This window comes from Macrobrachium nipponense, chromosome 29, assembly GCF_015104395.2.
Source record: "Macrobrachium nipponense isolate FS-2020 chromosome 29, ASM1510439v2, whole genome shotgun sequence".
Classification (NCBI taxonomy): Eukaryota; Metazoa; Arthropoda; class Malacostraca; order Decapoda; family Palaemonidae; genus Macrobrachium; species Macrobrachium nipponense.
In genome coordinates, this window is record NC_061092.1 from 6,802,402 (window position 1) to 6,827,813 (window position 25,412).

At 38.4% G+C, this 25,412-nt stretch overlaps 1 protein-coding gene and 1 long non-coding RNA gene across 2 annotated transcripts in view; one reads left to right on the top strand and one right to left on the bottom strand.

The window, feature by feature from the left end:
- LOC135206079 (uncharacterized) overlaps positions 1 to 19,194 on the top strand; it is a 40,045-nt gene extending 20,851 nt beyond the window's left edge. The window contains exon 3 of the long non-coding RNA XR_010312672.1: positions 19,059 to 19,194. This is a non-coding gene — a long non-coding RNA (uncharacterized LOC135206079). The remainder of the gene's footprint in view (positions 1 to 19,058) is intronic.
- Positions 19,195 to 19,438: 244 nt separating this feature from the next.
- The window catches only part of LOC135206075 (protein arginine N-methyltransferase 5-like), a 40,472-nt gene continuing 34,498 nt past the window's right edge, over positions 19,439 to 25,412 (bottom strand). The window contains exons 7-12 of the mRNA XM_064237273.1: positions 24,899 to 25,107; positions 23,936 to 24,095; positions 22,477 to 22,615; positions 22,019 to 22,222; positions 20,924 to 21,105; positions 19,439 to 19,775 (exon numbers count right to left, since the gene is read on the bottom strand). Of these exons, the coding sequence (XP_064093343.1) occupies positions 19,623 to 19,775; positions 20,924 to 21,105; positions 22,019 to 22,222; positions 22,477 to 22,615; positions 23,936 to 24,095; positions 24,899 to 25,107 (1,047 nt within the window). The 3' untranslated portion in view covers positions 19,439 to 19,622. The remainder of the gene's footprint in view (positions 19,776 to 20,923; positions 21,106 to 22,018; positions 22,223 to 22,476; positions 22,616 to 23,935; positions 24,096 to 24,898; positions 25,108 to 25,412) is intronic.

Sequence of the window (25,412 nt, forward strand, 5' to 3'; positions counted from 1 at the left end):
TTTTTTCAAAGGCTTTAATCACCGTCCAAAAGGAACTCGGTGACAAATGATCATTCAGGTCTTTGGAGCCAAGATAAGATATCTACCTGGGAAGCAATTATCATAGCTGACGCATTATCCCGCAATCCCGCACCATACTGCAAAGAACCATTAATTAGACTAAAGATATAGAAACATCCGTGCCTATTGTTAAAACCGTATCTAAACAAGAAATTCCTTAACCCAAGAGATCGCGAGCATTGAATATCTGGGTCGGAGCGCCGAACTGTTACAAACTGAACAAAGCAAGAGTCAGCAGCAATAAGCAAATATAAACACTTCGAACGGAACAGGGTCAGCGACTAAGCAAAAACAATAAACACTTCGAGCAGAAAACCCTAAAGCAAAAGTATATTTAAAGTATGTGTATCAGAATAATGTAATCAAAGGTAATATTATATGTAGGTCCGTGACGAGGAAAACCCGAAGAACACAGCAGTGACTAACGACCAGGTAGTAGTAATAATCTCTTCATACCAATCGTCCTAAACTGGTTTGCATTCCGTCATCCAGGGTTCCCTATTATGTCACAGAAAGCCAAATCACTATTTTACTGGCCTACAATGCTTACAGATATAAAAAGCACATAACTAATTGTAACACGTGTCATGAAAACAAGGGATACACTAAGCACCTTTCAGTTTAAGGGCCTATCCTGTGCCAAGTCAATCCTTGAAAGAATATACGTAGAACTATTAACAGAATTATGAGCCTGACAGAGGGAATAAACACTTCTTAGTGTTAATAGTTTCCTTGACACGTTATATAGAATTAATAGCACTAAAAACAAACACCGCAATTGAGTGCGCTAGGAATATTTATGAGTGCTAAATCAGTAAACATGGAATTCAACACATAATAATCTGTGACTCGGGTGGTGTAAATCAATAATAATCTCCTTAACACGTTGTGTGAATTCCTATCCATTAAGAAAACCAATAATATATTTTATCACCCAGTCAATCGGTTTGGTAGAATAAGAGATAAATAAGAAAGTGTCAATGTCTTACGAGTTACAACTCGTGATATTGGGATCCGAACTGGATTATAGCGGTTCTCGCGGTTTTATTTTAAATACCTTTATCATCCATATCTTTGTATCTATAGAATTGATACCGCAAGTAGCCTTATACGGTACGCCGCTAGAACACTTTTCCACATATTCAAGCCAACCATTAATTTATCAAATATATATAAAAAATATATAAATAATAAATAAAAAATAAAATAAATAAATAAAGGATACAATTGGAGTCAATATAATACACTCCGTAAGAGTCGGAAGGGTTACAAATTATGATAAAAAAGAATCAAGATAAAATCAATACGCAAAACGTAACCATAGGTTAATTAAATATAAATCCAAATTATATGCGTAAAGATTTGAACTCTAACTTAACGCTTTAGTAATGACAAATAAGCTAAAAGTTCAAACCACATCAAACCTACTGACATATTGTCTGTCCCGGTGATTCATATTCGTAGTCAATGAAACAAAAAAATAATAATAATATAAATAAATAAATAAAATAAGATAAAAGAGATTTTAAAGTCAGGAAGTCTAGAAGTGAAAATGTTATCTATGGAATAATCCTATAATAATCTTATACAGGGCAAATAGTATATATAAAATTTGTATGGAAACCCTTTTCATTAGTTTGAATAAGGAATATCTAATTTAACAGTATTACATTTATTTACAATCATGCAGATATCCAGCATGAAACTAATATATTGTTCAATTTTGGTACTGTTTTTTTTTTCAGACATTCTTTTCGTGTGGGTGTCGACTATTAAAAAACAAAAAACAAAAAACAATTTACACTAAGTCGTTTCTTTTACAGCAAGTAACGTAACTCTTAAGCTGGTGACCACGTCATCAGTCTAGAAGATGCCTGTCGCGTTTGCCGACAAATCATTGTTCTGTTATACCTCAAATATCTGCTTGCACAGGCTTCATCTGTGTGTCGTCTCGCGCTTGCAAAGCAGAGTGACTGGAGAAAGGAATGCTTAGCTCATGGACTTCACATGTGGTTCATAGGTCACATGACATACCACATAACCTATTCTTATCCGTGTGTGCAATGCAATTTTAGTTAAGGACTTGCAATCGTTTTAAAATTAATAAACAAAATAAGCAAATAGAATTTCTATAACAACAAAATGAATTAATTTTTTCTGAACCTCATAGACAATTAGAGTCAATAATTCAGCTTAAGACATTGGTATAAACGGACATTTAGAAGTATCAAGTCATGGATATGAAATATTTACTTGACAACATTAGTCTATTACAATCCAAGTAAATCAACATTCATGTCGAAATGTCACATTTTCTTGAAAAAACCCAAGTTTATATAGAAATTAGTTTACATAGTGGGTTCTTTCGTTGCATTCTCTAGCCTATTAATAAAGTTTAAAAATTAACTCAGAGGATGCGCGCGAGAAAATTGAATATGAACTTTTGTTAGGGCACATAGGATCAGATTTTATCACAACTTAATTTCAGTTAGCATAGAGAAATACAGAATCATGATTAATATTCTCTTTATTTGACTCTTATGTTGCCTGGCAATCTTACAAATAGCTCCATTTTTCCACTTCTTTGTCTAGTAACTTACTACCAGTAATATCGAATTTTCTTTGGGATTCGTATTGTTTTTTATAATTATGGATATTTTTACAGTCCTCATAGACCTGGATAGGTTCACTCATTATTAATGCCATGGATAAAAAAGTTTGTACAGCTCTCTTTTGAATTCCATAAAATATCAGCGAATTCATGTGGGTTAAGTCTGGTCAATGGCTCTCTCTCCCCCTGTATTTGGATGTCGTCTGAATTTACTTTGCCCTTGTGACAAGTATAATTTCACTTGCAGGCTGATTAATGGAACCTGGTTACAGTATCCTGCAGTACGAAAGTTCACATCGCAACTTCAAAAAATCGTTCGTTGCTGCGGACGACGGCAGTCTAGTAAACAACCGCCTACAATGTGAAGGGAATAAGCACCATCATGGACTTCTTCGACCGACACCGTATCCCGTCGTTAATCTTGTTTTAATGCGGAACGCTCCGGCGGCTGTCGGAAATCGACTACAAAAGGGACAATACTTCCGACAATTACGACCCGAAGGATATTCAACTCTACTTTGCTGGCGAGGACTCGTGCTGGGGGTGATTTTATTCATTGCAAACGTAGTCGTGTGGATTAGGATGCAGAGAACAAGTATGAGCGCAAATAGAACGTTGGCCCGACCCGCCCAGGCAAATTTTCCCCTGTTTTAACCATATGGAATTGGCCATTTCATTTGGCTATAGGTGGTTGTCTGGAACTGTGTAATGGACGAAAGTTGTTCGAGCGCTAGTTTAAATGTGAAGTAGTATAACCTCGGTCATGTATATATATATAAGGTATCATGTATCCTATATAAAGTATCATGTATCCTATATATAAAATGATCATAAATAACAGAATCAAAATATATTTTTGCGTGTACGCACTAGGAATCTATATATAAATGATATAAATAACGAATCTAAATATATCTTTGCGTGTACGCAATAGGAATCTATTAAAGTGCACATATATTAATCATAATTATATGAATCCATATACATATTTATAAACAAATCAGGTAGCCTATAATCAATCTGTTACCTTTTATCTTACCAATAACTGCAGTTATATATGAGTTAGGTATATGGGTTAATGAATCAGATATATAACAGTTAGCATAAAAATCAACGAATCAATCAGCATAAACATTAATAATTTTATCAATTCATATATGAAATTTTTATCAGTTAAAATATGATTTTTATCATGTTAATCTTTGTTTTATGCGATTATCAGAGTACATTAGTATTTTCTGTAGCATATGTATCTTAATGAGATGAAGTGAAAAACTGTATCAGTATATATCACGTGATCACTATTATTTACGAATATCATATGCATATTATGTCTAATATTTTATTACTTGAATCTGTATTTGTGTACACCATGAATTTTTTTTTTACTTATAAGTATTTTCTATCTATATATTTTCACATAGTGTCTGTATCACACTCCCTATAAGTCAAATGCAAGTCAAGCTTGAGTTAATATTCAGTGGTTGGTTTTGGTAGCTGACCGAGCTTTTATGTAATGATTACATTAATAAAAATATGTAATGTTAGTCCATATATATAAAAACTAAAACTAAGAGGTTAACCAGATTGCTTGCAGGAATGTGATCAGACTAGAGACGCTAAAGATGACATATACAATAAAAGTAGGCTAAGATAACATATACAATAAAATTAGGCCTAAGAAAAAAATGCCGTACCTGTAGTCATTCAATTTGTTAAACTAAATTTAGTCCAAGCTTCCTGCTTGAGACAACACCGTGACCTATAGCTCAAGCGGGCCCTACGTGATTAGTAACTATGTCATCTGATTGTATGTTCGTATGTAACTATGTCATCTGATTGTATGTTCATATGTTCGAGCTACTGTCTGTTCCTTTATGACTGGTAACCGAGATGGTAGTACAGCAGAATAGAGTTAGCTATCGTCATTAGAAGACCTGTACCTCTTTACCTAAGCTTTATCATGTAGAGAGAATAGAATTAGCCATCATCATTGGCAGAAGCGATCAAGCTATCGTCATTAGAAGACTTGTACAATCATACCTGATCTTCACCATGTAAATTCAGAGAATATAAGTATTTTTGTACTTCGTGGTTTCTACTAGAATCCTCACATCATTGCCGAATCATCATGAGTTTAACACTCGTCGTCATACCCCAAGAAGATAATACCGACTTCGTAAGTGATCTACAAACCCCAAGACACTCTCATGAATATGGAAGTGCAATACCAACCGACTTAGCGTAAGATATCGCAAGTCTAACATTACCTCATAGGGCGCCTTATTATACAAGGCAACAGCCCTAAAAGATGCAGGTGTCGGTTGAGTGGTTTGCTTTAAACCCGAACTGGTTGTCAGTGGTGTGTAGAAAGGGGAGAAGTCTCATTAGAAGCAACCGACTCAAGTATCTTCGAATGCGATCGTTGTGATTGCAATCGGCCGGTAGTTGCCAGGGTCAGCTGCGTCCTTTAGCTTGTTTTTGATTAATGGTATCAAGTGAACTAAGAGTAGGGAGTCTGGAAGAAACCGGTGAATTATGCACGCATTGAATAGGGCAGCTAGCAATATGTAAATTATCGGATGGCAGAAATTGAAGCCTCTGTCTATTAGGTAGGCTGTTTATAGCATTGCTGATGTTACCTGGCGTAATACGGTCTGCAAAATGAAATTGAATGTTGTCAGTAAGGAGGTTATCTACATCCCTTCGGGAATCTTGATCATTTATGCAATTCAGGATATTGTCGAAGTGATCGCCCCACATTCTTGCAATAGCTTCGTCTCCGACTGCTTCCCCTACTCTCTGTGATAGCTTTTTAGTTTTGGGATTTAAGGACTGGATATCTTTCCAAAGACGAGGATAATCACCAGATTCTAAGTTTCTAGACATTGCATCGGCTATTAGTTGTTTTTCATTTAACCTGCAGTGCTTAAGAGCAAGTTTGAACTGCGCTCTCGCCTGTCTCATTACTAATGCAGTGTTCCCTTCCCCGGGGGGGGCTACCATTTTGCCTCTACAGTAAAAAACATTTCTCGTGAGTATGTATACAGATCTTTAACCAAGTCATTCCATCCAGGTATATTACGAGAATTACTTTGACGAAATCTGTAGGCAATCCTGCCTGAAGCAATCATAGCAGGGATTATGTTCGAATAGAATTCATTCAGATCCCTCTTGTGGTGGTCATTTCTACAATTTGTGTTAGAACAAAGTAAGGCGTCTGCCGGTTGAACTATTGACCGCAGCCTATATACATATATAATATATATATATATATATATATATATATATATATATATATATATATATATATATATATATATATAGAAGTGGCTTGCTGCTTGCAGAACACCACCGTTAACACTGTTGTGAAAGTTTTGTATCGATCTCGTGGAAAGTCATGTCAGTATATAAGATTTAATAATCTATAGTAAAAGCTGTTTCATAAATACTGAGTTCCTAAGCACTTTTAGTCTCATATTTATTTCGCATATTTCCTTTAAATGCACATTTTACACTCAAACCCAGTTCGTCAACACAAAATGTTTACGACCACTCTCTTAATTAACGTTAATAGATTATGGATACTTTACTCTATGCTCAAGAAAAATACCTGCTGCCCACTCCTCCTTCCTTGGTCTGACGGCGCAACACCTATTGGATGCTTAGTTACTTATTCAGCCGCTTCAGGACCTTTCACACTATGTCGTACGTAAATGCGACACGATGTCGGACCTACATGCGACTAACAGTCGACTATGATCTCTAATGTACCTTTTCACACTGTCGGTCCGGCATCGCATTACAGCCGACAGGCCCCACTGGCCATGTCCAGTGCTGCACCCAGACGCGATTGCAGTTGGCCATTGCCTTCAATACGTGTCTTCACACTATGCGATTGTTTCCTGCATAGAAGTACGACAGCAGTAGAATTCCGCAGTTCCACTGCTTCTGGTGACCGGGTGCATTGGGTATTGAAACAATTTTGAGGGATATAAATAGTGTTATTCCCGTTGCTGAATAACCACTTGTTCTATGCAACGAAAAAACACCATACAATAATAATAATACAATAGTGTTATTTGTAAATAAGAAAGAACTACAGGTATGGATTTGCTTAAGTATAAACTACTGAGAAATGAGTTACTAATTGATTTGCTGTTTTTTTCATTAAGGTTACATTTACGTTTTGATACTGAAATTATTAGAAGGTTATCGGCAGATTATTGATATAAAAGAGGACTAAAAGCTTTTTGATTTTCGTATATATGATTTTTTTTAGAAGTTTTTATAGTTAACACTTACGTTTTACTTACATTAATTAATGAAACAGAGATATGGATTTTTTTATATCAAAGTAAAAGATTTTTTTTTTTTATATAGATATATCAGTTTATACTTTTGATAAATAGAGATGTTTCAGCTAACACTAGTTGTTTTCATTTCTCCTTTTTAATTCTATATGGAAAAGCAAATTTACAAGGAAAGGTCCATATTATTTCCTCTTCCTTGATGGTAACTGCCAGTTGTTGTGCTGGCGAAATATCATCTCTGAATGTCGTATTTCTTTTAGCAACTGGTCATGCAAACGTGACAAGAATTCCTAAAAGGTTGTTTTAGACCTTCTGAAGTAATTGCAAAATTTATCATTATCTACCTTCAGCTCCTCGAAAATTGTGGCAAATGCCTTTGTGTATTCAAAGGGTGTACAGAGTGAATTCTAGGTTTTTCTCTTCTTTTTTCTCAAATGTAATAAATAAAAACAATTTTCTCTTCCTGTATATCTAGTCACACCACAGGCTGAGAGCGAGACTGCAAGCGCTTGTCAAAACTTTTGTCCACTTTGTGCGGCAGTCGGACAAATGTACGATTTGCGCAATTTTGTGTCGCATTTAGATCCGGCACCGCAATCGTATCTTGGTGCGACTAGAATCGCATAGTGTGAAAGGGCCCGATTCAGCAGCAGAGGGAACGACCATTGTGCGTGACAGTTACCATGTATGGCTTATCTGATCCATGGAGATGGGTAGAGATGTTTTAGTGCCGGAACTACTAAAAACATTTGTAGCTGCTCCATTTATTGATGAACTGTGCTGATTGCTCGTAAAAATATTCTTGAAAAAGTCTGTTGTTATTGTTAGATTGAACGTACGACTGCCTGCACTTTATGCACATTTTCAAAGTATATTAAGTAATTTACAATTTACACTAAAGACACAAGTTAAAGTTCGGTAAAGAGACTTCGTTTCTGGGAAATTGCTTTCTCGTTGTAACAGCCTATTAACGAACGAATAATGAGACCACAGGAGCTCAAAATGATTTTGTTTGAATTAGTATTTCTTATTAGGCTTCCATCATGCAGACGATCTAAAAATTCACATTTGAAGTTACCCGGGAACGCCTGCGGGCCGTCGCCCGCCCGTCTCGGGACGCTGGGGGGCCGTCCGCCCGCCCCCCCCCGTCCCGGACGCCAGTGGCGTCCGTCGCCCGCCCTCCGTGCCCGGGACGCCAGGCGGGCGTGTCGCCCGCCCCGTCCCGGGACGCCAGGCGGGCCCGTCGCCCGCCCGTCGCCCGCAACCGTCCCGGGACGCCAGCGGCCGTCGCCCGCCCGTACCCGGACGCCTGGCTTGCCCGTCGCCCGCGCGTCCCGGGACCGGCCTGGCCGGTCCCGTTTCCGCCCGCCCGTCGTCCCGGGCCAGGTCCGGGCCCCGGCGCCCTCCCGGTTCCTGGGACCCAGGCGGGGGGCCGTCGCCCGCCCGTTCCATGGACCCGGGCCCAGGGCGTGCCAGTCCGCCCGCCCCCCGTCCTGGGACGCCAGGGCCGGTGGCCGGTCGCGCCCGCCCGTCCGGGACCCTGGGGCGGGCCGTCACGCCACCGGTCCCCTGGCCCGCCTGGCGGGCCGGTCGCCCGTGGACCCGTCGACCTCCCTGGCGCCGTCCGCCCGGCCCGGCCCGGGACGCCTTGGCGGGACCGTCGCCCCCCGTTCCCGGGACGCTGGCGGGCCGTCCGCCCGGGCCCCAGGGCGGGCCGTCGCCCGACCGTCCGGGACCCGCCAGGCGGGCCGTCACCCGCCCGTCCCGGGACGCCAGGCGGGCCGTCGCCCGCCAGTCCCCAGGACGCCCAGGGAGCCCGTCCCCGCCCGGCCCGTCCTGAGGGACGCCAGGCGGGCCGTCGCCCCGCCCGGTCCCAGGGACGGCCTGGCGGGCCGTCCCGGGCGCCAGTCCCGGGAGCCAGGCGGGCCGTCGCCCCGCCCCGTCCCGGGACGCCAGCCGGGCCCGTCCCGACGCCACCGTCCCGGGACCCGCCCAGGCGGGCCGGCCCGCCCAGCGTCCCGGGGACGCCAGGGCCGTTCGCCCGCCCGTCCCGGGGACGCCAGCGGGCCGTCCCGGGCCCGACCGTCCCGTGGGACGCCAGGCGGGCCGTCGCCGCCGTCCCGGGAACGCCAGGCGCCCGCGTCCGCCCACCCACCGCCCGTCCCGGGACGGCCAGGGCGGGCCCGCCGGCCCCCCCCCCCCCCCCCCCGCCCCCCCCCCCCCCCAGTCCCGGGACCGCCGGGCGGGCCGTCGCCCGGGCCCGTCCCGGGACGCCAGGGAGGCCGTTTGCCCGCCAAATCCCCGGGACCACCAGGCCCCGCCCTCCGGCCCCAACCCGTTTCCCGGGACGCCAGGCGGGCCTCCGCCCGCGCCCACCACCGTTTCCCGAGACCCAGGCTTGGCCTTCGAGCCCCCCGTTTCCGGGACCCGCCGGGAGGGCCTTTCGCCCGCCCGTCGACACGTGGCGAGCCCTTTTGGCCCGGGCCCTCCCTATAGAGAGTAACACCTCTGCTTAACCTTACAATCAGAATATGCCACTGAATCCTTTCAATTCTCCAGGGCCTTCTCTCAATCCTCTGCTTCTTCTCGCATGCCACAATCTTCTCTGAATCCTCTCCTTCTTATCCTCCCACTCCACAAATCTTCTCTGAAGTCTCTGCTTCTTTTTCTGACGCTCCCTGAATCTTCTTTTAATCCTATGCTTCTCCTGGCACTCCACCAATCTTCTCTCAATCCCATGCTTCTCCTGGAACTCCACCAATCTTCACTCTATCCTCTGCTTCCAATCTTGCCACTCCAATTATTATGTAAATAACAAAATTTGCTAAAAAAAATTCATTGTGTCAATGAAAATCGTACTTTCTACATAAACTTTATTGATTTCAATAAAAAAAAAAAAACTTTCCATACAACAAACATGCTCCTCAAATTTTTCACATCTCATCCTCTTCACAAGGCCAGCTTAGACTTGGTCGCTCCATTCCTTCAACATGGACAGCTGCTCCTTCATTTTCCACTTCTCCTCCACGCATCTCTAATTCCCAGGCAGCTTTTCTTCACTGGCGAACCAATTTCTCCTTCGCTCCTCGCACCCTCTCCAACCTCATCTTCCAACTGGTCGTTCCGTTCGCCCTGAACACCGCTCTTCCTATCCAGCCACTTGAAGCCATCATTTCCTTCCTCTACAAGGCACCTCAGCTCCTTTCTCTTCAGTTTCGCAACCTCAACTTCACAATGGAGTCCACACCTTTCCTTCCTAAGGTCTTCCACTTTCTTCTGCAGGAGCTCGAGCCTGACCTCGGCGTCTTTCCTGCCCGATTAGCGCTTTTTCGGTCGCCTCTTTTCGTTCCTGGACGAGCCTCGCCATCCGCGCCGCTTCTTCGCTCTATATCTGCAGGTCCTTCTCCTTCTGTCGTAGCAGTTTCTCTTGCCTCTCAACCTGCCAGTTTGCCTCTGGCAATTGCACTGTCGGTTCCCTTATCCTCTCACATAGGGCATCTTTGTGTAATCCATCAACTGCGCATTTTCTTCTGTGTCTTGACAATCTTGTCTTCCAGCTGCTGTTTTTTTCCATCTTCACTTGATCCTTCTCCTTCCTTCACAAACAACGTCTCACCTTCGAATAAGTGGGGCCCTTTCTTGCCACGCCTGTTCTTGCAACACCTCCTCAGTTATGTACATACACCGAGTGCTTTCTTCCTTTCCGCCCTGCCGCCTGAATCTCTTCATTGTAGTCAAGCCTCTTTGCAGCTCAAAAATTATCCTGTCCAAGTTCACCTGCTGCTCTCTCTGGTACTGGATGGTGTCTCGCAAGGCCGAAATTCTCTCCTTCAATTCCATTTCCTTGGGCTCTTCACCTCCATCATCAGGAATTACGAGGACCTCAACCGGTCAATAGGCAGCCTATAAACAACATCACTATCCTTGCGTCACACTTCTCTCCGTATTTCAAACAACATCTACACAACAACGTCACACAACACCTGCTGCCAAGGCCAGGTAAGGCCACATTTTCTTCAAACTGGAATACCCACTTCATATACTCTCCTCTATATCTCTCGCTTTTTTCCTTGATTTTCAATATTTTACAAGAGATATTTCGATTTATCGAAATATAGCAAGAAACATTCTGAAAGATTTTTTAATCATGCCTTGTAGGTTTTATAAATTGCTGCAATTCTCTCTCTCTCTCTCTCATCTCTCTCTCTCCTCTCTCTCTCTCTCTCTCTCTCTCTCTCTCTCTCTCTCTCTCTCTCTCGTGTACGGGATCTTTTTGCAGTAAGTATCTTTTTTGTTTGGTCTCTTATCGTCTTATCTATTAAAATATATTTAGGGATTTTCCTTTATTTACTTTTTGTCTACAAGAACAACAATACTAACTACAGGCGGGCAATTGGAACTGCACCAAAAAATGACCATTTTTCTAAGCTCCGTTCTATTTATATTGAATTTAACAAAATAACTAAAAGATATCATTCTAAATGAATTAGCCGAGACATCAAGAGAAATAATATATTATCTATATAATAATCAGCTACTTCAACTATAATGATTTCAAAAACTATAGGTAAGTTTGTTTTAAGATTTTAAATTTATATCATATGCATACAAAGAAAAGCTAAAACGAAATTTAATTATACTCAATTTTGTCCTATATAAAAGATAAAATCAGATATAATAAAGGAGTACAGTTTTATTAGAGCATAACTTGATTCGTAAATTGAAATCCAATATAGAAATAAAGTAGAAAATCCTAACAACCCTATTTCTATATAAGGCGACGCATTTGGTGTGAACGCATCCTTAGAACACAAATGTAAATAATACTGTTTAATACGGATCATAATGACAACAATTAAATACTGTGCCTCTCAAAGATGTGTAACGAAGAAACTGTTGCAATTTAAAAACAATTACAGTCAATAATGTCGTCAAATAATAAATACAACAATGAAAACGACATGACATGTAAGGTTAAGAAAATGTATTGCAGAAGCGTGCTTGATAAAGAAAAACATGTTTGCGTAAAACACGTTCCAGGGAAATCAAATACATAACCCAAAACTTCTGTTACATCATATAAACTGTAGATTCCATACCTGATCGTCTGTGTGAGGTCACAGATGCAGATGGAGGTAGGACATCCTACTCATTGTATATTTTCATACTAATAATAATGATAAAATATTGACACTAGCTCACGTGTTTTTTGTTATGTTCCTTTTACTTGATTACCAGTTAATGCTAATGTTTTGGAAGATCATGCATATTTCAAAGGTTTAAAGTGAAAAGTTAAATGTGTAGTATCTCAAAATTAAATGAAAAAAAAAGTGATATTGGTTCAAAGTTATCTGCCAGATTGTCGGAAAAATGTGATGGTTTTTTAGTTTAACATTTAGTCAAACTGAAATAAGCCTTAAATTTTGAATATAGAAGGCTTTGTAAATATCACTACTTTTATTTTGTTATTATGAAATAAAGGGAATTACAAAACTCGCTTCATTCCAAGAAAAGAAGGAAAACAGATTAAGGTAATAAAGTTGAGACAGAATAAGAGCACAGCAGTTAAGAAACTAAGCCTGGAATAGTAAAAGGGGGTCCAAAAGGTAGAAGAAATAAGCCCTGATAGAATTAGTGGAGCTAAAAGCTGCAGTCTACGAATGGCCATATACTAGGCAACTTAATTCGCCAATGCAAAGGTAGAAGCTAGTGGTTCCTAACCCTCCCTAAGACAGGAAATGGTCAGAGAACGGCAAGGACAACGGCAGTTGACTTCACAGAAAAGAAAAGTTAAATTCCTACAATAACTTATTAACTCTTTTACACATTAGAATTAGCTATAACTACATCGGCACTAGAAACTACTTTGCTTCTTTGAAAAAAAAAAAAACTCAGAAATTGAGTTAAGTTATTTTCTATTACAATGCATCTTGAAAACAAGGATGAAAATATCCTTACGAAAAAAAAATTTAGTAAAATTGATAATAACTGATATTTTGCAACTGATCTGGTGCTAGGAAGAAAATAAGAACACGAGGCTTCTTCACACCATAATCTAGAAAAGAACTTAATAAGTTATCTCTCTCTCTCTCTCTCTACTTATCTTTGTCTTGTTATATTCTGTGGTTCTGTCTGTCTCTTTTCCACCAAATATGAACCTGTTATATTGGTGAAAGTATCCTAATATTTCATGCTGTTTTGAGTTACTAACAAAATTTAGTAAATAAAGAAAAATTATATATAGCCGTCAATTTTTTTAGCGTTGATTTGCTCACATCGCCCGCTTTCTCTATGGAGGTTGGCCCAATCATGAATTGTATAAGTATATAGACATGTATCAGTGTGTATGGTTGCTACCTCAATAAAGTAAGTGAACTGAAAATTTTGCTAATTTGCTGATATAGATGTTCTTATATATATATATATATATATATATATATATATATATATATATATATATATATATATATATATATATATATATATCTATATATATATATATATATATATATATATAATATGCTTTATTTCAGCTCAGGGCCATATACATTGAATATACAAAATACAGACAGTAACATACACAATCTAGATACATGAAACATGATAAAATGAAAAAAGAAAATGAATAATCGGCACTTATTCACAAATAGCTGAGGTAGCATAAAAGCTAGCAATCATCATACTGGTAATAACAGTAATAATATTGGTGAGAAGAAAATGCATTGAGAGTAATAACAGTTAGTGCACGTATTATATAACTTAAATTTCAACTAGAGACCTTAGGTGGTTACAGTAGTCAGGTCCAGAGGGCTAAATACATAAATTAAATGTAAATAAAACTTTAACTTGATAGTAATCACAGTAATAATAAAAAATTAGAATATCAGCAATAAATGTAATAATGACAAAAACTGCAGATGACATCTTGCCAATACAGAGATTAAGTCCTTTATGGGACAAAGGCCTCATTTTCCCATCTTTCCCACAATTTAGATTTTCTTCTTGCTTCACTCCTTAGGATGCTTTGTATGAGCGAGTTGCTGCTGTTTCTCACTCGGGTTACCAGACTGGACATTGTTCGCCTAACAATGATTTTTAAATTGTCCAGGTGGTTTTCTATGAACATCTGTGTGGCGGAGTGGTAGCGGGGAGTGTTTGTGAGGCGTCTCGAATGTCATTGTGCACAACAGTGATGCGTCTCATGGTCCTCTCGGGTATAGTTCGTCCAGAGGGAACACCCATAGATACTGTAGCAGTACGAGCGGAAGAGCAGCAGTTTCACGTCTCGGTGACAGAAGGCAAACCTCCTTGCAATCATGTTGCCAGCTGCACATAGTTTACGACGCCTCTGTTCAATGTCTGCCGTATTCTTTTTTAGGTGATAATGTGACCCCCCAAAACCCATTTAAAATTACGGAAATTCGTGCACAAATTCCAGCCGATGGTTTCCGAGGAAAATTTGAGGTTCTGCAATATGCTTAAGCGATCTTGGGAGCAGCGATATGCACTGGGTCTTGGTTTCGTTGTAGATTATATCAAATTCCTCTCCATATTGGCGACAAGTGTCGATGAGTCGTTGGAGACCTTGCACTGATGGGGAAATCAGAACCATATCGTCGGCGTAACAGAGGTTATTTATAGTTGTTTCATTGACGGTGCATCCGATTGGGAGCGAGTTCAGTTTTACATTCAAGGCATTTGTGTACGTATTAAAGAGGTATGGAGAGAGAATGCCCCCTTGCCGAAGCCCGTTTAGGGAGCCGAAGGTGTAAGATAATACGTTACCCCATTTGACACAGAATTGCTGTGTGGAGAACCAGCAATGTAAAATGCCAATTAGATACAGGGGTGTGCCCGCCCCTTTTATTGCAGCTTCAGGAAGAGCTTCATGTAGTTTACTCTGTCAAATGCTTTTCTCACATCTACAAAACAAAGGAAAACAGGAGAGGCTGATGATAGGTAGTAGTTCAGCCATTCTTTCAGTACGTAGATGCAGGTGTCGGTTGAGTGATTTGCTTTAAACCCGAACTGGTTGTCAGTGGTGTGTAGAAAGGGGAGAAGTCTCACTAGAACAGACTCAAGTATCTTCGATGCGATCGTTGTGATTGCAATCGGCCGGTAGTTGCCAGGGTCAGCTGCGTCCTTTAGCTTGTTTTTGATTAACGGTATCAAGTGAACTAAGAGTAGGGAGTCTGGAAGAAACCGGTGAATTATGCACGCATTGAATAGGGCAGCTAGCAAAATGTAAATTATCGGATGGCAGAAATTGAAGGCCTCTGTCTTATTAGGTAGGCTGTTTATGGCATCGCTGATGTTACCTGGCGTAATACGGTCTGCAAAATGAAATTGAATGTTGTCAGTAAGGAGGTTATCTACATCCCTTCGGGAATCTTGATCATTTATGCAATTCAGGATATTCTTGACGTGATCGCCCCACATTCTTGCAATAGCTTCGTCTCCGACTGCTTCCCCTACTCTCTGTGATAGCTTTTTAGTTTTGGGATTTAAGGACTGGATATCTTTCCAAAGACGAGGATAATCACCAGATTCTAAGTTTCTGGACATTGCATCGGCTATTAGTTGTTTTTCATTTAACCTGCAGTGCTTAAGAGCAAGTTTGAATTGCGCTCTCGCCTGTCTCATTAGTAATGCAGTGTGCCCTTCCCCGGGGCTACCATTTTGCCTCCACAGTAAAAACATTTCTCGTGAGTATGTATAGCAGATCTTTAACCAAGTCATTCATCCAGGTATATTACGAGAATTACCTTGACGAAATCTGTAGGCAATCCTGCCCGAAGCAAGCATAGCAGGGATTATGTTCGAATAGAATTCATTCAGATCTCTCTTGTGGTGGTCATTTCTACAATTTGTGTTAGAACAAAGTAAGGCGTCTGCCGGTTGAACTATTCACCGCAGCCTATATATATATATATATATATATATATATAATATATAATATATATATATATATATATATATATATATATATATATATATATATATACTATATATGAAGAAGTGGCTTGCTGCTTACAGAACACCACCGTTAACACTGTTGGTGAAAGTTTTGTATCGATCTCGTGGACAGTCATGTCAGCATATAAGATTTAATAATCTATAGTAAATGCTGTTTCATAAATACTGAGTTCCTAAGCACTTTTAGTCTCATATTTATTTCGCATATTTCCTTAAATGCACATTTTACACTCAAACCCAGTATCGTCAACAACAAAATGTTTACGACCACTCTCTTAATTAACGTTAATAGATTATGGATACTTTACTCTATGCTCAAGAAAAATACCTGCTGCCCACTCCTCCTTCCTTGGCCTGACGGCGAAACATCTATTGGATGCTCCGTTATTTACTTGTTCAACTGCTTCAGGACCTTTCACACTATGTCGTACGTAAATGCGACACGATGTCGGACCTACATGCGACTAGCAGTAGACTATAATCTCTAATGTACCTTTTCACACTATGTCGGTCCGGCATCGCATTACAGACGACAGGCCCCACTGGCCATGTCCGGTGCTGCACCCAGACGCGATTGCAGTTGGCCATTGCCTTCAATATGTGTCTTCACACTATGCGATTGTTTCCTGCATATAAGTGCGACAGCAGTAGACTTCCACAGTTCCACTGCTTCTGGTGATCGGGTGCATTGGGTATTGAAAACATTTGAGGGATATAAATAGTGTTATTCCCGTTTCTGAATAACCACTTGTTCCATGCAACGAAAAAACACCATACAATAATAATAACAATAGTGTTATTTGTAAATAAGAAAGAACTACAGGTATGGATTGCTTAAGTATAAACTACTGAGAAATGATTTACTAATTGATTTGCTGTTTTTTTCATTAAGGTTACATTTACGTTTTGATACTGAAATTATTAGAAGGTTATCGGCAGATTATTGATATAAAAAAGGACTAAAAGCTTTTGATTTCGATATATATGATTTTTTTAGAAGTTTTTATAGTTAACACTTACGTTTTACTTACATTAATTAATGAAACAGAGATATGGATTTTTTTATATCAAAGTAAAAGATTTGTTTTTATATAGATATATCAGTTTATACTTTTGATAAATAGAGATGTTTCAGCTAACACTAGTTGTTTTCATTTCTTTTTTAATTTCTATATGGAAAAGCAAATTTACAAGGAAAGGTCCATATTATTTCCTCTTACTTGATGGTAACTGCCAGTTGTTGTGCTGGCGAAATATCATTTCTGAATGTCGTATTTCTTTTAGCGACTGGTCATGCAGATGTGACAAGAGTTCCTCAAAGGTTGTTTTAGACATTCTGAAGTAATTGCAAAATTTATCATTATCTCTCTTCAGCTCCTCGAAAATTGTGACAAATGCACCGTATAAGTGCCTTTGTGTATTCAAAGGGTGTAGCGAGTGAATTCTAGGTTTTCTCTTCTTTTTTCTCAAATGTAATAAATAAAGACAATTTTCTCTTCCTGTACATCTAGTCACCACTACAGGCTGAAGAGAGCTGACTGCAAGCATGTCAAAAATTTTGTCACTTTGTGCGGCAGTCGGACAAATGTACGATTTGCGCAATATTGTGTCGCATTTGGATCCGGCACCGCAATCGTATCTTGGTGCAACTAGAATCGCATAGCAGCAGAGGGAACGAACTATTGTGCATAACAGTACCATGTATGGCTTATCTGATCCATGGAGATGGGTAGAGATGTTTAGTGCCGGAACTACTAAAAACATTTTTAGCTGCTCCATTTATTGATGAACTGTGCTGACTGCTCGTAAAAATATTCTTGAAAAGTCTGTTGTTATTGTTAGATTGAACGTACGACTGCCTGCACTTTATGCACATTTTCAAAGTAATATTAAGTAATTTACAATTTACACTAGAAACACAAGTTAAAGTTCGGTAAAGAGACTTCGTTTCTGGGAAATTACTTTCTCGTTGTAACAGCCTATTAATGAACGAATAATGAGACCACAGGAGCTCAAAATGATTTCGTGAGAATTAATTCTTTTTAGGCTTCCATCATGCAGACGATCTAAAAAGTCACATTTGAAGTTATTTTACATGGTGTTTTGTATTCTTCATTCATTGTTTACTTGGCACGTTCATTCTGATTGGGTGCAAACTCTTTAAATTTGACCAGTAAAAGACGGTGTGTCCCCCAATCATGGATACAATGCAATGTGAAAATACGGTAACGTCCACTTTCATTAAAGTTGTCCAATAAACAGAACGTTTGAGGCACTTCAATGTTAAATCACAATGCATAATAGTGAGACAAGACATTGTTCTAACTCTTGACTGATGGCAGCAATGAAAAATCCATATTTTGAAACAATTTTATAACAAAACTTATAGCTTTTGAGTAGTCTGCAATTCAGTGCCAGCACTATTGCAGTCCAGTCAGTAAATTTCCACACACAAGTTATAAGCTATTTGTAACTATTGTAAACGATTAAGAGAGCCTAGAAGGCCTTAAGTTTTTAATTTTTTTTCTTGATTCAAGAAATATCGATAATGGTAACTTATAATTCATATTATCCTGTTATAAACACTAAAGACAATAACCAAGCTATTTTACTGTAAATTTGTTTGTTTGTTTAGTGTTTTACGTTGCATGGAACCAGTGGTTATTCAGCAACGGGACCAACAGCTCTATGTGACTTCCGAACCACGTCGAGAGTGAACTTCTATCACTAGAAACACACATCTCTAACCCCTCAAAGTTTTACTGTAAAGCTTCAAAACCATTTTGCAACATGCGATGTGTGATTACCAGATAAAGCAATTTTTTTTAAAGGGCAGAAATGCGTTAATAAAAATTTTCATGTATATTTAATGGTAAAATGTCATAGTTTTAAATCGATTAGCACCTCTTTTGAGGTTAAAGATGCAGGATACAGTTCAAATTTAAAAAGGTTGATACTGAATTAATAAGAAACATATATTCAAGCAACTTCAATTTGAATCCGTACTTAGGTACCAAATGAAGAATTAGATTATTTTTTAGTTTTTCTGTGCTAGTAAACACAAAAACTATATATACTAAATTTTATTTTCAAGATAGGTAGTTCCTGATTGGTGGTTTATTGCTGCTGTATTCAACTCGCCTGATTGAAGACCAACACCGCCATCCATGTTATATTTGGAAGGAATTCAGGGAGAACACATCGTTAGACTGGGCAGTTTATATGGAATTCAGGTAAAAATTTCTTTGAGTTTTTTTTTTATCTGTGCATGTAAAATATACGGTCTTATAATATTCTAATCACCATCATTATAATATTTTGTAGAATCAATGATGGCCACTTGCTCAGAATAATATATTTTTGTTAGTTTGTCAACTGGTCAAGAGCTCTTTTGGTTCTTTTCACCAGTGGATTTTAAGTTACTTGCTAATAAACCCATTTTATTACAATTGGGAGGTGGGGAAAAAATACAAAAACATCGCCTTCAATTATTCTTCAACATAACTATTACAAAACTGGACCTCTAAACAACTGAACCTATTTTCACAAGCCAAATTTATGCATACGAAAACGAAAGAGCTTACAATCAAATCAGTTTGTTCAATTTTTATATAATATCTCTATATATGTATATAAAAATATATTCCTACAGGAACTAAATGTTATAACCCAATGGTGTAAGCGCGTCCGTTGGGGTTATGAACGGAGCCAACAATTGGGGAAGTGACACACCACTCGTACCAAACGTTCTTCTTCGTTGTACATCTCCAAAAGTGTACTTCCACCACTTCGCCAGCACGGACAGGAAATGGATCCTGAGAAAGGGAAGGTATGACTGATTATATCTTTGTTATTGTGAAAGGCTATTTACCAATTAATAGATACTTCAAAAGCAAAATTTGAAAATCTTTAAAAATATTTTGAGAATTATTAAAATTTTTAATTATTTTGAGTTTAAAAAGTATTAAAAACTAAAACCAGTATGAAAACATTAATCCCTATAATATGCGTAAATTAAAAAATTTCTCCCCCAATGATAATACCAACATATTTTGTAGACTAGCTAAAAGACATGTTAAGTATCAGTTAAGCAGCTAAATCAGAACACTAATTCTTCATCAGGTAAAATAGTAAATGCTAGTAACATGAAACCTCATTAAACATTAATGGTCATTACTAGTAACGTGAAACCACCTAACACTAATGGTCATTATCTTTCATGAACTGTAGTCCCCTTATATTTCAGGTGAGAAAAAAGGCAGCAGACTTGAAAAGCAAAAGCAAAGATTCCTATGGTAATGTACCCATGTAGCAATCAAGAAAGGTCAAGGTACAAACATTCAAGTAACGGAACTTTTTCACAAGACTGAAGCTGTACAACTAAAAAAGTTAGGCAAAGAATCAGAAAGTCCACTTCAGAGATGAAATCAAGGCAGCCCACTTCAGTGACGGCACGAATCAAGAAAGCTCACTTCAGTGACGGCACGAATCAAGGCGGCCCACTTCAGTGATGGCACGAATCAAGAAAGCCCACTTCAAAGATTACAAGAATCTTTTCAGACAAGATTGGGAAAGTTCTCATATCAAGCTGGGAATACTAAGTTGAACTGATAAAACATTTAGCTCTGTTATATATGACAGACCCGACATAACTAATTAAAAGAAATTATAGCATCCAACATGTTTTGAAGTCTGCAGCATCGGAAAAATCATATACTAAAACTGACCAAGAAAAGGTCACAGCAGAAGGATTACAGTGGTGGTAATTCACCTTTCTTGGAAAAGTAACATTACTACAGCCATTCTGAAATGACAAAGGCATAAATGCCAAAGTAGAAGCTCTAAGTTAACTCAACAAAACTTAGTTTAATTGCTTTCGCTCTGAATTTTTAACAAAAGTTTACTATTACTGCCTCAAAATATACCTTTACTAAAAATAATCACTTCAGATTTTTTCACTTACCCTTACTGGAAAAAGTATAGGAAACCAAGAAAACATCCCTTTGGAATGAGTTTCAGGCTTGATAGATAATGTTATGTCCTTATATAGCTCTGCCTCAAAATAACCACCAAATCCGTGAACAACATTATCTGTAGTTATTTGAAACTGTAGGGCTTTGTATCTTCTATTATCGATGACTTTATCTGTAAGAGATTAATACTGTAAGCATGGGGCAGCTATGAAGCATTAAATTGTGATTTGGATCATTGTTATTTTCCTTGCTATAGGATTAATAATGTATGCAATAAACTGGAGACACTTTAAAAGCAAAATATGAATTAAGTCTGATATGGGATTATAATATTTAGATGACAATAATATTTAGATGGACAAGAGAAAGTTCAGATCTAAGGATCTAGAGCAAACTACAATTTCACTACACAGTAGTCATATGTCCAAATGGAGTAATTTATATTACAAAATTTTATGAAGCATTTTAAATAATTTTTCTAGACTAATATGGAACAAACCTGAAAATTCTTTCCACTCAGTTAAGCAAAGAACTATTTTTAACAGCTGCCATTCTTTTTCCAATAAATATGTATGAATAAAATTTAAGAACATAGTAATATCAATTAAATACAAAAAACCAGCAATCCAAATAAATTACAGTTTATACAACAAGAACACCCTAACATTACAATGAGGAACAAGCCAAATGCACTTATGTCTAATTAAGCAGCTTGAAGACTCGTCCACATAAAGCAGGTGGGTCAGTGTAGGTTTCATACTTAAGTAACTACACAACTTATATAAAGCCTCTGAGAGCTAATAATACCAACCATAATTATGCATCTACACTGACCTTCCTACTGTAAGTAACTACACAACTTATATAAAGCCTCTGAGAGCTAATACCAACCATAATTATGCAATCATAAGTGTATAAACAAGTTCCTACACAAGTTAATGGGACTGGACGGCCACTGCACAGACTAAAACCAACTATGAAACATCGGTTTACATGAAAATATTGATGTTCTTGAAGAAATACATTCTGCAAAGTAGCAGTTACAAAAGTAATGAAAACAGGTTTAACTTTCAAACACTACTAACCTTTATTGGGATGTGAGAATGTGAAGAGTGGTTGAGTCGGTGCCAATTCTTTCTTGTTGTGTAAGTAAACTACGTATGGCGTCTCAAAGTGAGCATAAATATGCTTATCCTTTTCTCTGCTGTGTCTTATTTCATTAAACAACTTTGGTGACTGGAGTGGACACAAGAACGAAGTGTAACTACTCGGGATGCTTATTCCATCATCTGACAAAAATAAAAGCCACCAATTACAATGTAAGAAAAGTTTTTAAAAAAGTAATACTCAGACTTCTTAATGCTAGGGCAACTTAATTTTCTAATACTGTATAAAGAACATTTAACACTAAGTTGTATATCTGTTTGTGGTCAAGGATAGTCCACTGTTATTTTTTTTCTCATGTTTACCATTGGGTCAGAACAAGTTGGCATTTATTAAAGTTTAGTTTGAATAGAGTTACATCTAAACCAAATCCAATTACCTTTCAAAAACTTTTGAGCACCATCAAGACATTCCGGGGACAGTTCGTTGTCGCCAAATGAACCCAACAACTCTGACACCAAGATGTCAGCCTTTTCTGGAGCATTCCATTCTCTCATATCACACGAGACAACCGTTACCTGGAATTATGGTTTTAGGTTAAATACAGTATTGTTCTCGAAGCAAACGATGTTTCAACTCAACGGAAGGGAATCTACATGAACCGTCATTTACTTCCCATAATAATACTGCAGTAAAAAATCAATTCACACACACCAACAAAGGTAAAAATTACCCCAACAACTTTGCAAATAATCACCCAATGCACCTTGAAATATATATTGGATTTCTCCAATCCACCACAACATTTATGATAACACTATTTCAAAACTCAAGAGTTATGTAGGAACTATCATTACTCTTTGCTAATTTCATATGTAATGTCAGTTGCATCCATACCATCAGGTAATACAGTTAACCGTGATGGCTCAAAACTTTCAAGTAAAAGTTAAAGGGTTTACAATACATACAGCTTAATACACAATGACATCTCATCAATAATGTAAGTTTCCCATCTTTCAAAGAAAAGATTCAATTCTGTGCTGGTTTAAATTGAAGCATTACAAAACTTTACATTCAAAATGGTATCAGGAAAACATAAAAGAAACTAAGTAAAAAGCTTATCCCAGGTTTTAATAGGTTTTCCTTCATAAAACACTTCAGTTGAGATGTTATAGTCTGAAAATTTTCTTGCTAAGGTACAAATTATTCTTGAATCATATACCATTGTACTTTGTGGTCCAATTGATTAAACTCCCGGTGGTTACATGAAGTAATCATCAGTGATAAGCTAGCAAGAATGGAATGGGAATAGAGGTGGAATAGAGGTAAATTAAAGATTAAGAGGGTGCAGCTAGGGGCCAAAGGGAAGTAGCTAACATCCTGGACCAAGTGAGGTGCACTGAAGGTGCTCACCAGGCAGCTTTCCTTACTGAGGCCCTTAGGCTTGTAGCATTCTGGTTCGCAATCTGAATAACCCATACTGTATATTGAAGCTCTTATCCATTTGGATACAAAGCTGCAGTTTATTAAAATACACTTAGCACTAGTCATCTATGGAAAAATAAAAAATGGAGAATCACAGACATATCTTATAAACCATACATAAGTACTACAAAAGATACTACCAGAATTCCAATGTCTGAAAAGTCAAGTCAGGTTGAACTTAAAATTACAAGAAATAGCCCATAAAGACATTTCTGCTGATATCTAGAGCTGAAGGTTCAAGGATTCAATGGGCACTAGTGACTTGAATACAGTGAAAAGAAAATAACCCTCTATTCACTTTTAGCCAAGTTCTTGAATTTCAAAGCCAGGGAAAGCACAAGCTACATTTATTCTCCTTTCAAAATACTTTTAGCTTTAGGTAAAAAACTCCAAGTGTACAAATTTCTACAAACCTGCTCTCCCCAGTCTTCATCTTGCTGTGCTTGTAATGTGACAACAGCATTTGGATTCTTTTCTACAGCGTAGACTTTAATTTTCCGTTGAGCTGCCTTTGCAGATGACAATGCTCTTCGCACCAGAGGACCACGGCCTGCCCCAACAACCATCAAGACACTGCAATTCAAAATCATTGTCTGATTAACTTAGAATAAGTGTTACAAAGAATACAGTCTAGAAAATTCTTGGTCAGCCAAAGAATGTCACATACAAACTCCTTTGGAGAATGCTTCCTATGGTTAATGTGTAGCCAGTAAGCAAAGGCAAGTGACTGGATACAGTCAGTGCAAAATTAACTAAAACACTGTTACACTTATTAATACAGGATCAATATAAACTATGGATGTAAAATTCCTCAACATTCTGCAAACCACATAGGTTCCCAACATGATTTTTATTTACTTGAAAATGGAAAAATTCAGTCATAAATAAATTTATACATGTGGATAATGAATTTAAATTACCTAATACTAAAATCGTGTAATGTAAATGTTACAACTTATACGACTACATACAACAGTCACTAAGGTCATCGTTGAAAATATTCAAAATCACTGTGTATAGAGATCTCAAAACTACAACCAGAAAAATCAAAACTAAACTCCTACTGGCTATGAATGAGTGAAGATACAATAACATTGTACTCGTAACTTATCAGCACTAACAATCGCCATAAACCTTACACTGAAGTATTAAAAAAAATCCGACAAATTCTGCAATAAATCATAGCATTATTGAAAAAAAAGCAGAACTCGCGGAAGTCACAAATTTTTCAAGCCAACTGCTGGAAGTGATGACAAGTAATATCCAGTAATATGCAGTTCTGACAGAACTGCACATTACTGCAATAATAAAAGAACTTTCAAAATGATCATTATACTCTGATGACAAAAACTTGAATGCATTCAAGCAGCACTTACATTTCCTTGGTGTCTTTTTCCTCCTCCGGAATCTTGTCAATAATAGCTAAATGCATAGCCTTTTCGTACTGAGAATACTTAATGGGATCTTTCTCAAACACTTCATATGTTTGACTCTCAAGATTATCCATCAGAGGCTGCAATGGACACTGAAGATAATCTTCGTAACCTCGGGCAAAATCTGTCAAGGGGTCCATCTCTGTTTGTGTCTGAAATACATAAGTTAAGATCTTACTAATGAATCATGGAAAGTGACATCTAAGAAAACAATATATGGCTGTTAATGAATACTTAAGGGGAAAAATTTATTGTAATTTTGTTGTCTCGTGGGTAACTGTTGCATGATACCATGGAACTTTGTTTGTTGAACTCCAAAGGATTCAGAATCTTTAAGAGCATGCATGTACTACATGCCCCTGCTTTCCTCTACAGTATTCACAGACTGAATAATGTGAGGAGCTAGATCAAATAAAGAAGGTTAACAAGACCACTGAATTAACAATTTAACTCTAAC